At 43.5% G+C, this 12,340-nt stretch overlaps 1 protein-coding gene across 1 annotated transcript in view; it reads left to right on the forward strand.

Moving 5' to 3' along the window:
* Positions 1–12,340, forward strand: part of USP9X (ubiquitin specific peptidase 9 X-linked) — a 437,788-nt gene that overhangs the window by 361,556 nt on the left and 63,892 nt on the right. The window contains 1 exon segment of the mRNA XM_077480883.1: positions 10,178–10,301. Within this exon segment, the coding sequence (XP_077337009.1) occupies positions 10,178–10,301 (124 nt within the window).

The raw sequence follows: 12,340 nt of genomic DNA on the forward strand, positions 1-12,340 counted from the left end.
GAGAAGATTTGGATAAATACCTACAGACTTTCCAATGGCAAAAGCTCTCTTTTACTAGTGAAAAAGAAATTTAGACAATTCTCATTTAAGCGGGCCTCTTCTCCTGTACCAGGGACATCAGCCTCTAGGCAGTCTCAATGGCCTCAGCCGTCAGGTTCAAGGGGAAAACCCCAAGGGCAGCACCAAGGTCAGAAGAGATCTTGGGGAAAGAAGCCCACAAAGCAGAGTACTAAATCCTCCTTATGAAGGGGCGCCCCTGCTCACTCGGGTGGCGGGAAGGCTACTGCAATTTTAAAATATCTGGCAGGAGCAATGTCAAGACAAGTGGGTGGCTTCTGCAGTATCTTTAGATTACAAACTAGAGTTCTGAGTTTTGCCATCTCCCCGGTTTCTAAGGTCAAGTGTTCCCAAAGATCCCGAAAAGGTGGTGGCTCTCCTTCTAGCACTGGATCATCTGCTATCCAAAGCAGTCATATCAGAAGTTCCCTTACAGGAACAGGGTGCAGGTTTTTATTCAAACCTCTTCATGGTCCAAAGCCAAATGGGAAAAACAGACCCATTTTAGATCTGAGACCTCAATCAGCACTTGAACATCCGATCCTTTCGCATGGAGTCAATCCGGTTGGTTGTAGCCATCCTCCAAGGAGGGGAATTGTTGGCTTCAATCGATATCAAGGATGCCTATCTTCATGTGCCAATATTTCCCACTCACCAGAGGTTTCTGCGATTCGAAGTAGAAAAACATAATTTTCAGTTTGTGGCTCTGCCAATCGGTCTAGCCACAGCTCTTCAGGTGTTCAAAAAGATTCTGGCTCCTGCTTTAGCCAGATTAAGGGCTCAGGGCATAATGGTCCTAGCCTACTTGGACGACCTACCCTTAGTAGATCATTCAGTTTCAGGGTTAGACCACAGTCTGGTGACAACGGTAAACTACCTGGAATCTCTAGGCTGGGTTCTCAACCTAGAAAAATCCTCCTTGAAACCATCAAGGAGAGTACAGTACCTGGGTCTAATCATAGATACCAGGCAGAGAAAGTTATTTTTACCTCAAAAGAGAATCAGTTCCATTGTAGAACTAATCCATCTCATCAAGGCAAAGAAAGCTTCCCATTCAGTTGTGCATGAGACTGTTGGGGAAGATGGTGGCCTCCTTCGAGGCCATCCCTTATGCACAGCTTCAAAGCGCAATCCTGTCAGCCTGGAACAAGAAGGTTCAGGCCTTGACGTTTCCAATTCAGCTGGCTCCCGACGTACGTCAGAGCCTAAATTGGTTAAAGTGGTTGTAAACCCTTACAACACACTTTGACCTACAGGTAAGCCTAGATTAAGGCTTACCTGTAGGTCCAAGAAATATCTCCTAAACCTATACGGTTTAGGAGATATTTGCCCGAAGACAGGCACTGCTGTCTACGGCGCATGCGCCGTAGACAGTGGCGCACTGATCGCGACATCTTCAATGACGGAGCTGCCGCGCGTGTCGGCTCCCATGCGCAGGAGTGATGTCATCGCAGCTTCGACGAATGACAGTGGCGGAGCTGCGAGACCCCACTGAGAAGATGGATGCGCTGGACTACAGGGGACAGCGGTGACTTCGCTGGCTCCTGTGTCAGGTAAGTGACACATAATATGCGATGCATTGTAGTCCATTATGCTTTACCTTTGCAGGGAATGAAAGAGGAAGTAAACTTATCAGGGTTTACTTCCTCTTTAATATCCAGCAACCTTCAAAAGGGAAGGTCATTTCTACCAGCCACCTGGAATGTGGTAACCACAGATGCCAGTCTTCTAGGCCGGGTAGCGGTCCTGGAAGAGTATTCTGTCCAGGGGAAGTGGTCCAGGTTGGAAAGGACCTTGCCTATCAATATTTTGGAAATTCGGGCAATCCGTCTGGCTTGAAGAGCCTGGATGGTCAGACTAAAGGGCTGTCCTGTCAGGATTCAGTCTGACAACGCCACGGCTGTGGCTTACATCAATCACCAGGGGGGCACGAGGAGTCGTGCAGCCCAGAGAGAGGTGAATTATGGTCTGTCTTGGGCAGAACACAACGTTCCTTGCCTTTCGGCAATATTCATTCCCAGGATAGAGAATTGGCAAGCGGACTACTTGAGCCGCCAACAATTATTTCCAGGAGAATGGTCTCTTCACCCGGCATCTTCCTTGCGATATGTCAGAGATGGGGTACTCCGGACATGGGCCTGTTCGCATCCAGATTCAACAAGGTCGACAACTTTGTCTCAAGGACAAAGGATCAGCTAGCTTGCGGAACAGACACATTAGTCTTCCCATGGGATCAGTTTTCTCTGCGTTTCCTCCAGTTCGGCTTCTTCCGCGTCTTCTTCGCAGGATCAGGCAGGAACAAAAGGAGGTTATTCTAGTGGCCCAGAAGACCTTGGTTCGTCGAGATCATAAAGATGGCAGTAGGAGTTCCTTGGACTCTGCCATTACAGCCGGGCCTTCTCTCACGCAGTGTTTGTTATTCCATCCTACCTAACAGACGCTAAATTTGATTTGGTTATTGAGACCCACATTCTAAGAGATCATGGTTTGTCTCCTTCAGTTATATCTACCTTGATTAATGCCCGGAAGCCGGCTTCCAGGATCATTTACTGTAGAGTCTGGAGGGCATATGTTGCCTGTTGCGGATCCAGGAAATATGTTATAGGTAGAATACTTGATTTCCTGCAGATGGGATTGGAGAAGTGTCTGGCTTTGAATACCATCAAGGGTCAGATCTCGGCCTTGTCAATGTTCTATCAACGGCCTTTAGCTTCTCACTTTTTAGTGCGTAGCTTTGCTCGGGGGGGGTAACACGGATCAGTCCTCCTATCAAGGCACCTCTTAATCCTTGGGATTTGAATTTGGTCATGTCGGCTTTGCAGAAGCAGCCTTTGGAACCCTTATGGGAAATTCCCTTGGTTCTTTTGACTAGAAAGATAGTCTTTCTGGTTGCCATTTCTTCTGCTAGAAGAGTATCTGAACTAGCGGCTCTATCTTGTAAGGATTCATATCTGATTATGCATATAAGGATAAGGTAGTTTTATGCCCTCATCCTGAATTTCTGCCAAAGGTGGTGACAGGTTTTCACTTAAACTAAGATATTCTTCCTTCATTCTTCCCAGAGCCTCGATCTAGGGAAGAGCGGGTGCTACATTCCCTTGATCTAGTAAGAGCAGTCAGAGTGCACTTAAAGGCGACCGCTCAGGTTCGTAAGACAAATATTTTGTTCTGCTGGATTGTCTCAGAGGACAGGCAGCGTCTAGATCCGCTATTTCCAAGTGGATTTGTCAAGTCCTTATTCAGGCTTATAGTTTAAAAAAGAAGATTCCTCCTTTTCATGTTTTACACTCCACCAGGGCGATTAGTACCTTTTGGGCGGTGCATCATCAGGCCTCTGTGGCTCAGATCTGTAAGGCCGCGACATGGTCTTCAGTTCATTCATTTACCAGATTTTATCAAATCGATGTTAAGGGTCAGGAGGATACAGCCTTCGGGCGCAGTGACTTCCTTTCTTTTTTTTTGGTTTCGTCTCCCCCCTTCAGTTGCCATTGCTATGGGACATCCCATGTAGTAATTACTACGGCTCTGTGTCCCCTGATGTAAGAAAAGAAAATAGAATTTTTAAAACGGTTTACCTGTAAAATCCTTTTCTTTGATGTACATCAGGGGACACACAGGTCCCTCTCCCTTCTTCCTATACACTTATATTGCTTGGCTACAAAACTGAGGACTCCCAGTACTGGGAGGGGTTATATGGGGGATGTTCACACCTTAAGGGGCGTGTCAGTGTATAGCACCTGATACGCCGATCTAACCCATGTAGTAATTACTACGGCTCTGTGTCCCCTGATGTACATCAAAGAAAAGGATTTTGCAGGTAAGCTGTTTTAAAAATCCTCTTTTTTTCAATTTATCAGAAATATTCGCCTTTCCCCTAACTCACTGGGTTGTGTTTCTTGCGGTTTTCCAGTGTCCCTAAGGCCTCTTTCACACTGCTATGACTAAAAAGTCACGTGATTTTGCTGCTATTTTTTGGCTGCAATTTTGACACAATTTTGAATGGCTGTGTAAGCTTGAGGTCTGTGAACATCAACTCGCATCAAAATGTACAGTATCTCACAAAAGTGAGTACCCCTCACATTTTTGTAAATATTTAATTATATCTTCATGTGTGAAAACTGAAGAAATAACAATTTGCTACAATGTAAAGTAGTGAGCGTACAGCTTGTATAACAGTGTAAATTTGCTGTCCCCTCAGAATAACTCAACACACAGCCATTAATGTCTAAACCGCTAGCAACAATAGTGAGTACACCCCTAAGTTAAAATGTCCAAATTTGGCTCAACCATTTTTCCTCCCGGTTGTCATGACTCGTTAGTGTTACACGGTATCGAGTGAAAGGGGAGCAGGTGTGTTTAAATTTGGTGTTATCGCTCTCCCTCTCTCATAACGGTCACTGTAAGTTCAACATGGGAAGAACTCTGTAGATCTGAAAAAAAATAATTGTTGCTCTACATAAAGATGGCCTAGGCTATAAGAATATTGCCAAGACCCTGGAACTGAGCTGCAGAATGGTGGCCAAGACCATACAGCAGTTTAACAGGACAGGTTCCACTCAGAACAGGCCTCGCCATGGTCGACCAAAGAAGTTGAGCGCACTTGCTTAGTGTTTTTCCCAGAGGTTCTCTTTGGGAAGTAGATGTATGAGTGCTGCCAGCTTTGCAGGGGGTTAAGCCTGTCAGTGCTCAGATCATACACCCCACACTGCATCAAATTAGTCTGCGTGGCTGTCGTCCCAGAAGGAAGCATCTTCTAAAGATGATGAACAAGAAAGTCTGCAAACAGTTTGCTGAAGACAAGCAGACTAAGGACGTGGATTTCTGGAACCATATCTTGTGGTCTGAGACCAAGATAAACGTATTTGGTTCAGATGGTGTCAAGCATGTGTGGTGACAGCCAGGTGAGGAGTACAAAGACAAGTGTGTCTTGCCTACAGTCAAGCATGGTGGTGGGAGTGTCATGGTCTGGGGCTGCATGAGTGCTGCTGGCACTTGGGAGCTACAGTTCATTGAGGTAACTATGAATGCCATGTACTGTAGCTTGATCCCCTCCCTTCAGAGACTGGGCCGCAGGGCAGTATTCCAACATAACGACCCCAAACACGGCCCCAACACGACCACTGCCTTTCTGATGAAGCTGAGGGTAAAGGTGATGGACTGGCCAAGCATGTCTCCAGACCTAAACTCTATTGAGCATCTGTGGGGCATCCTCAAACAGAAGGTGGAGGAGCACAAGGTCTCCAACATCCACCAGTTCTGTGATGTCTTCATGGAGGAGTGGATGAGGAGTTGCCAGCGGTTTAGACATTAATGGCTAAGTTATTTTGAGGGGACAGCAGATTTACGCTGTTATACAAGCTGTACGATCACTACTTTACCTTGTTGCAAAGTGTAATTTCTTCAGTGTTGTCACATGAAAAGGTATAATAAATTAACAAAAACTTGAGGGGTGTACTCACTTTTGTGAGATACTGTAGGGGTGGCTTTATTTTTTCTTCATTTTTTTTTTTTTTTTTTTTCGTAAAGGTTGAACTATGCCTTTAAAGTGACTATAATCAGGGCTAAATAATCAAAGTAATACCAGATAGCTGTAAAGCAGGCACAATAAGGAATAAAGATGTACATTATAAATTAAACTTCTAAAGCTATACTAGTGGGAAACTGCTTCTGCTGATGCACGTTCTTTCTATTACTGTTTGTGTCCCTCTTGCATCTTTCCCCCATTTCTGTCTGATGAAAACCATTGTCGGTGTGCCAAAGTTTAAAAAACAAAATAAGACCGCTCCATCCCTTCTCCACTCCATCTGAAACAAAAAAGAATTTTGGGGCTCACCGTAAAATTATATATTAATCACTTAAGGACCGCCGCATGGCAATGTACGTCGGCAGAATGGCACCGACAGGCACAAGCACGTATATGTACGTGCTTGCCTTCCAGCGGGTGGGGGGTCCGATCGGACCCCCTCCCACTGGATGCGGCGGTCCGTTTCACTTCAGGAGCGATCCGGGATGAGGGGATGGCTGTTGGTTTCTGCCCATCCCCTCTCGATCGCTCCTGGCGAATGAGAAGCTTCCCCTGCCCGTGTAGTGTAAACACAGGCAGGGAGAAAGTGATCTAATTCTCCTCGGGGCGGTCTTTTTGACCAGACTGCGAGGAGAACACATAGTAAGTGTGCACCAACACTACACTGACATGTAGGTACACATAGGCACACAAATCCCCCCCCCGTCACAGTGTCACTGATTGCAGTGACCATTTATTTACTGATCACTGCATGGGCAGTTAGTGTTAGGTCCAGGGTAGCCCCCTACCCCCCCAATAAAGGTTTAACCCCCTGATTGCCCCTAGAGTTAACCCTTTTGCCAGTGTCACTAAGCGATCGTTTTTCTGATCGCTGCATTAGTGTCACTGGTGCCGGTAGGTAGCTGATTGCCCCTAGTTAACCCTTTCACCAGCGATCACCGTATAAGTGTCGCTGGTTAGCCAGTTAGTTATTTAGGTTCCCCGTCAGGTTTATATATAGCGTCAGGGACCCCTATATACTACCTAATAAAGATTTTAACCCCCTGATTGCCCCTAGTTAACCCTTTCACCAGTGATCAACGTATAAGTGTTACGGGTGACTCTGGTTAGTTTGCTTTTTATAGCATCAGGGCACCCACCATTTATTACCCAATAAAGGTTTAACCCCCTGATCACCAGGCGGGTGATATCAATTAGGATTTAGGGTCAGGGTCTGCGTCACCCCAGGCAGCGCTAGTTTAGTGCCAGTACCGCTAACACCAACGCGCAAAGCATACACCTCCCGTGGTGGTATAGTATCTGAACAGATCAATATCTGATCAGATCTATACTAGCGTCCCCAGCAGTTTAGGGTTCCAAAAAAACACATTGTTAGCGGGATCAGCCCAGATACCTTCTAGCACCTGCGTTTTGCCCCTCCGCCCAGTCCACCCAAGTGCAGTATCGATCGATCACTGTCACTTGCAAAACACTAAACACATAACTGCAGCGTTCGCAGAGTCAGGCCTGATCCCTGCGATCGCTAACAGTTTTTTTGGTAGCGTTTTATATTTAAATCCTGAAGGCAGTGCTTGGTTTCGGGATCCCGTACGTGGCTAGGCTCCCAAAAAGTCCTGCATGTGTGGTATCCCCGTACTCGGGAGAAGCAGCAGAATTTATTTTGGGGTGTAATTTCACTTATGCCCATAGCATGTGTGAGCAATATATCATTTAGTGACAACTTTGTGCAAGAAAATTTTTTTTTTATATTCCTGCAACTTGTGGCGAAATATAAAATATTTCATGGACTCAACATGCCTCTCAGTAAATAGCTTGGGGTGTCTACTTTCCAAAATGGGGTCATTTGGGGGGGTTTTGTGTTATTTTGGCATTTTATGGCCTTCGAAAACTGTGATGGGTAGTGAGGAGTGAAATCAAACATTTGCACCCTTAGAAATCCTGAAGGCAGTGATTGGTTTTCGGGGTGCCGTACGCGGCTAGACTCCCAAAAAGTCCCACATATGTGGTATCCCCGTACTCAGGAGAAGCAGCAGAATATATTTTGGGGTGCAATTCCATATATAACTATGGCATGTGTGAGCAATATATCATTTAGTGACAACTTTTTGTAAACTTTTTTTTTTGTCATTATTCAATCACTTGGGACAAAAAAAAATATTCAATGGGCTCAACATGCCCCTCAGCAATTTCCTTGGGGTGTCTACTTTCCAAAATGGGGTCATTTGGGGGGGTTTGTACTGCCCTGCCATTTTAGCTCCTCAAGAAATGAGATGGGCAGTCGTAAATTAAAAGCTGTGTAAATTCCAGAAAATGTACTCTAGTTTGTAGACGCTATAACTTTTGCGCAAACCAATAAATATACGCTTATTGACATTTTTTTTAACTAAAGACATGTGGCTGAATAAATTTTGGCCTAAATGTATGACTAAAATTTAGTTCATTCGATTTTTCTTATAACAAAAAGTAGAAAATATCTTTTTTTTTTTTTTTTTTTTTTTTTTTTTTTTTCAGTCTTTTTCCTTTTATATCGTAAAAAATAAATATCGCAGAGGCAATCAAATACCATCAAAAGAAAGCTCTATTTGTGGGAAGAAAATTTCGTTTGGGTACAACATTGCATGACGGCGCAATTACCAGTTAAAGCAGTGCAGTGCGAAATTGTAAAAAGACCTCTGGTCCTTATGCCGACAATTGGTCCGGGACTGAAGTGGTTCATGTATGTGTGTGTAAAATATAATTTATATATATATATATATATATATACATATGTGTGTGTATGTATATATGTGTGTGTGTATATATATATATATATATATATATATATATATACACAATTTAAACTTTTTTTTTATTGTGAACTAAATATAGTAAAGGTTTTGTTTTTACCAAAAAAGTACTTAAATGTACAGTACTTAGAAAAAGTATTCATACCCCTTGAAACTTTCCCACATTTTGTCATGTTACAACCAAAAAATTAAATGTATTTTATTGGGATTTTATGTGATGGAACAACACAAAGTGGCACATAATTGTGAAGTGGAAGAAAAATGGTAAATGTTTAACAAATATGTGAAAAGTGTGGCAAGCATTTGTATTCAGCCCCCTCTACTCTGATACCCCTAAGTAAAATCTTGTAGAACCAATTGCTTCAGAAATCAATTCGTAAATGCGTTCACCTGTGTATAATTTAATATTAGTATAAACACAGCTGTTCTGTGAAGCCCTCATGGGTTTGTTAGAGAATCTTAGTGAACAGACTGCATGATGAAGGCCAAGGAACACACCAGACTGGTCAGGGATAAAATTGTGGAGAAGTTTAAAGCAGGGTTAGGTTATTTAAAAAAAAAATCATAAGCTTTGAACATCTCAATCCATCGTCCAAAGATGGAAAGAGTATGGCTCAACTCTAAACCTACTAAGACATGGCTGTCCACCTAAACGGACAGGCCGGGCAAGGAGAGCCTTCTCCAGAGAAGCAGCCAAGAGGCCCATGGTAACTCTGGAGGCACTGCAGAGATCCACAGCTCAGGTGTGAGAATCTGTCCATAGGACAACTATTAGTCGTGCACTCCACAAATCTGGCCTTTATGGAAGAGTGACAAGAAGAAAGCGGTTGTTGAAAGAAAGCCATAAGAAGTTCTGTTTGCAAGAATCCTTGTGGGGGAGACAACAAACATGTGGAAGAAGGTGTTCTGGTCAGATGAGACCAAAATTGAAGTTTTTGGCCTAAAAGAAAACACTGTGTGCCAGAAAGCTAACACTGCACATCACCCTGAACACCCCATTCCCACTGTGAAACATGGTGGTGGCAGCATTATGTTGTGCGGATGCTTGTCTTCAGCAGGGGCAGAGAAGCTGGTCAGAGTTGAAGGAAAAATAAAAGAAAACCTGTTAGTTTGCAAAAGACTTGAGACTGGGCCGTAGGTTCACCCTCAAGCAGGACAACAACCCTAAACAATACAGCCAGAGCTTCAATGGAGTGGTTTAGATCAAAGAATATTTGTGTGTTAGAATGGCCCAATCAAAGTCCAGACCTAAATCCAATTGAGAATCTGTGGCAAGACTTGAAAATTGCTGTTCAGACACTTTCCATCCAATCTGACAGAGCTTGAACTGTTTTGGAAAGAAGAATGGGCAAAAATGTCACTCTAGATGTGCAAAGCTGGTAGAGACATACCCAGTATGACTTGCAGCTGTAATTGCAGTGAAATATGGTTCTACAAAGTATTGACTTGAGGGGGCTGAATACAAATACACGCCACACTTTTCACATATTTATTTGTAAAAAAAAAAATATTCCTCTCACTTCACAATTATGTGCCACTTTGTGTTGGTCTATCACATAAAATCCCAATAAAATTTGCGTTTTTAGTTGTAATATGATAAAATGTGGAAAATTTCAAGGGTTATGAATACTTTTTCAAGGCTCCTTAGTTCTAAACAAACCCTGTCACCCTTTGTCCCCTCTTTTTGTATTGCAAAGATGGATATGCACTTTTTGAAAATTGAGTTAGTGGCAATTGGGGATAACCTTGTTTACATATCTGGTGCAAGATTTGTACTTAGAAAATACCTTCTCTCTCTGTTTTTGTGCAGGACAAGAACATTTGATGCCTGAGCCAGAAGAAATAACCATGATTAGTATACAGCTTGCTGCTAAATTCTTGTTTACCACAGGATTTCATACAAAGAAAGTTGTTCGTGGTCCTGCTAGTGACTGGTAAAATTTTTCTTTAAAGCAAATTATCTGTTACTGTGTGTATATCTCTTTCTTTTATGTTACAAGGGCTGTTTCACGTGTTATTTTTAATTTTTTAGATAGTTAAATGCATGACTCGGACACACATTTCTGATCTGATATTTGCCCTTCTAGTCAATACCACTGTTCTTAGCTTTTAGTTTTTATCCAGTTTGTTCTCTTTACATCATGCTAGTAGTGTGTCTACAGCAACATATCTACCGTATATACTCGAGTATAGGTCGACTCGAATAATAGCCGAGGCCCCTAATTTACCACAAAAAAACTGGGAAAACTTATTGACTCGTGTATAAGCCGAGGGTGAGACATGCAGCAGCTACTGTTACAGCTTAAAAGAGTGGAAAAGAGGGTCAACAATGCCCGTCTGCAGCTGTATACCTCCCTGTGTCCATCCCTGTGTCCATTACTGTGACCATTGCAGCCTACCTGTGTCCTGTGCATGCCTCCGTGTCCTTCTGCAGCCTCTGTGTGCCATTTTGCACCGATCTGCATGTATAAAAAACATACGGCGGCCATGCCATTCAAAAGCCGCACCTCTCCTCCTCGTCTGTGACAGACGGTGGCCATTCCACTGTTCAAAAGCCGCGCCTCCCTGTCTGTGATAGGCGGACCACTGACTGCTGGGAAATTGAGTGTTCCGCCTATCACAGACAGGGAGGCGCGGCTTTTGAATAGTGGAATGGCCGCCGTCTGTCTGCACGACACGCTGATCGGGTAGGCAGACGGCGGTGACTCGAGTATAAGCCGAGGGGGGCACTTTCAGCCTAAAAAAAGGGGCTGAAAATCTCGGCTTATACTCGAGTATATACGGTACCATAGCAATGAATCTGAACACATGTATTATGTATAAAACATGCACTGTACATGTAATGCAGGAGACACTCTGGGGAACACGCTAAAAATGTATCTACAGAATGGTACATTCCATTGGGAGCCAGAATGCACTGGTTTAGAGAAAAAAATGCTAGAGGACTGAAATAATTTCCTCTGGCTATCTGCATTTTCTTTTCTGCTGCTCTGTTCAGCAGCTACATAAGAGTAATAACTGGTCTAAAAGTCTGGGTATGGAGGCGTATATGATTCCCTCTGCCTTCCTCGTGTGGGAGACAGCTAGTGTTTGTTCATAGGCTTCTCTAGCCTAGTGCTGTCTCACGGTAGTGGGGAAAGACTACATAGTACTGTGGAGGGAACTTGTCCTCTTTGCTTACACCAGTTGAATAGAACAGCAAAAGAGTGTGGTTACTTGGGGATATAATGTATTACATAAACTTGTTGCTTTGACCTTCATGTACATAGCACTGGTAAACTTTAAATTGAAAGACTAATTTATCTTTTGTAATATTATTATTTAGCTTTTAATTCTGCATATGATCTGAGATGCCTTGTACATTGGGTGCACTCTCAGGAAGAATAAGAGTGAGGCACCCTAAGAGGACAAAATAGGTGGGCAATAGAGGGGGAGCAAGGCCCCCAGGGGTGGATGTGAGCAATTTGATGGCCAACCAGGATGGCCTAGCCGCCAAACAAGGGAAATTGGACGCTTGGTAGAAATTGACCAAATTTCTTGGGTTTGATCCAGACTCTTTGAAACTTTGGTAACATCATTAAGAAACGGACATCTCTTGTGCTCTCCCTCTTTCAAGACCTTCACATGCACAGTTTTCCTCCTGTTGCCACAGTGGCTGATTTTAGCTCTGCTGAGGCAGAGTGCTTGTTTCTGTGATGCTAGAAGCACTGGGCATCCAAGATCACAGGTAGTAGTGCATTTTATTACAAAGGTGAACTTGTCCTAGAAGGAAAAAATTATTTTTGGACATATGTTTGGGAAACACAGGAGCTTTAAGCTTAATTTTTTTTTTAACCTGAGCACTGGTGGATGGTCAACTTTTTGTTAACCATTTCAGCCCAAGAATGTTTTACCCCCTTCCTGACATGGCCATTTTTTGCGATACGGCACTGCATTGCTGTAGCTTACAATTGCGCGGTCGTGCGACGCTGTA

This window comes from Lithobates pipiens, unplaced genomic scaffold, assembly GCF_037356315.1.
Source record: "Lithobates pipiens isolate NorthernLeopardFrog02 unplaced genomic scaffold, aLitPip1_a1.2 Scaffold_16, whole genome shotgun sequence".
Classification (NCBI taxonomy): domain Eukaryota; kingdom Metazoa; phylum Chordata; class Amphibia; order Anura; family Ranidae; genus Lithobates; species Lithobates pipiens.